The sequence below is a fragment of the Malus domestica genome, chromosome 03 (genome assembly GCF_042453785.1).
Source record: "Malus domestica chromosome 03, GDT2T_hap1".
Taxonomy (NCBI): Eukaryota; Viridiplantae; Streptophyta; class Magnoliopsida; order Rosales; family Rosaceae; genus Malus; species Malus domestica.
The window spans coordinates 2,811,986-2,813,441 of NC_091663.1; the positions used below are offsets into that span (position 1 = coordinate 2,811,986).

Genomic DNA, 1,456 nt, shown 5'->3' on the forward strand with positions numbered 1-1,456 from the left:
ATGTTAAGCTTTGCAGCTAAACCAGAGAACTAAATGCATACCGTGTCCGTGTCTGACTTGGTACAGTGTGAAAATCTTGGTTTCCAAGCAAATGATCGTTTGTATGTATTAACAACCCTACTTCATGAAACTCGTTTTCGTGGGGACATGCACACAAGTCAACAAGAAGTAATATTGTATGAGGATTAACCTCCTATAAATACCTTATCATCGGTTTCTAAGTGGCATCCAAGTAACTCAGGGAGAAATCGAGAGTAAACATTTCATAGATTCATAAGACTAATTTTCTGTTCCCGAACATGAAGGTAAGCTTTTTCATTTGTTCATATATAACTTATATACTTAAGTATTTCATTTCTTTACAGAAATGATTTCTTCACACTCATGTTTTTTCGTCTCTTAATTATTCTCGTTTTAAACTTCCCAAGGAGTGTATGAGAGAAAAAAGTTCGGAAATCACTTCGTTGTCTTAATTATTTTAAAATTAACTTATACACTCAAGTATTTCAATTTTTTAGAGAAACGATTTCTTCACACTCATGTTTTTTCGTCTCTTAATTATTCTCCTTTAAAACTTCCCAAGGAGTGTGTATGAGAGAAAAAAGTATTCAAAAATCACTTCGTTTTCTTTATTATTTTAAATTTTTTAACTCTTTTAAGCCAAATCAAAAGGGCTTCAACTATATGTGATCTTTGTATATGCAGCAAAAGATAGTCGTGAAGGTGCAGCTGAACTGCGAGAAATGCAGAACCAAGGCCTTGAAGATTGCTGCAGTTGCCAAAGGTATGCATCATAAAAATCATCAAGCAATCGGGTGATATATCGAAATGATCATTGATCGTTCATATGAATTATTGAAAATTACTTAATTAATCAACTAATGATGAATCACTGATTAAGCAGGTGTGAGCACAGTGTCCATAGAAGTAGAGAAAGAGCATGTGGTGGTGATCGGAGACGGAGTTGATGCCGTTGACTTGGCTAAATCATTGAAGAAGAAGTTTGGCTTTGCCACCATAGTAAGTGTTGAAGAAGTGGGAAAACCGGAAAAAGTGGAAAAACCGGAAGAACCTGAGCCAATTCAGTGGCCATCAAGCTATATTAACTATCCACAGTATCCAGCTGTGCTGTACTACTATGATGGATTCTACAGATGGTAAATTAATAGCATTTCAAAATTGATATGGCGCAGTAGTTTGAATCGGCTCCCTGCAACAGACCTTAAGAAGAATCATGTTGCATATGGTGCAGCAGTTTTGCCCTTGTTGTAATTGGAATATAATCGTCTCTATGAAAATATTTGCACCACCTTTAATTGTTCTACACGTTGGCTTATTCAAAGAGCAAAGTAGCGCATTAATGGTTTTTCTTTTGGGATTAGATCTGGGTCCAAAAAATCAACATGCTATTAGGTTAAATTCATTATTACATTTTCTTCACTTTTATTTTTTATAT

At 34.9% G+C, this 1,456-nt stretch overlaps 1 protein-coding gene across 1 annotated transcript; it reads left to right on the plus strand.

Annotated features, from left to right (window-relative positions):
- LOC103427076 (heavy metal-associated isoprenylated plant protein 47-like) lies at positions 1–1,324 on the plus strand. Its single transcript, XM_029100505.2, has 3 exons — positions 1–305; positions 706–784; positions 905–1,324. Exons 1-3 carry the CDS (start codon positions 300–302, stop codon positions 1,159–1,161), a joined length of 342 nt encoding a protein of 113 aa, XP_028956338.2. The 5' UTR covers positions 1–299; the 3' UTR covers positions 1,162–1,324.
- The last annotated feature ends 132 nt before the right edge of the window (positions 1,325–1,456 follow it).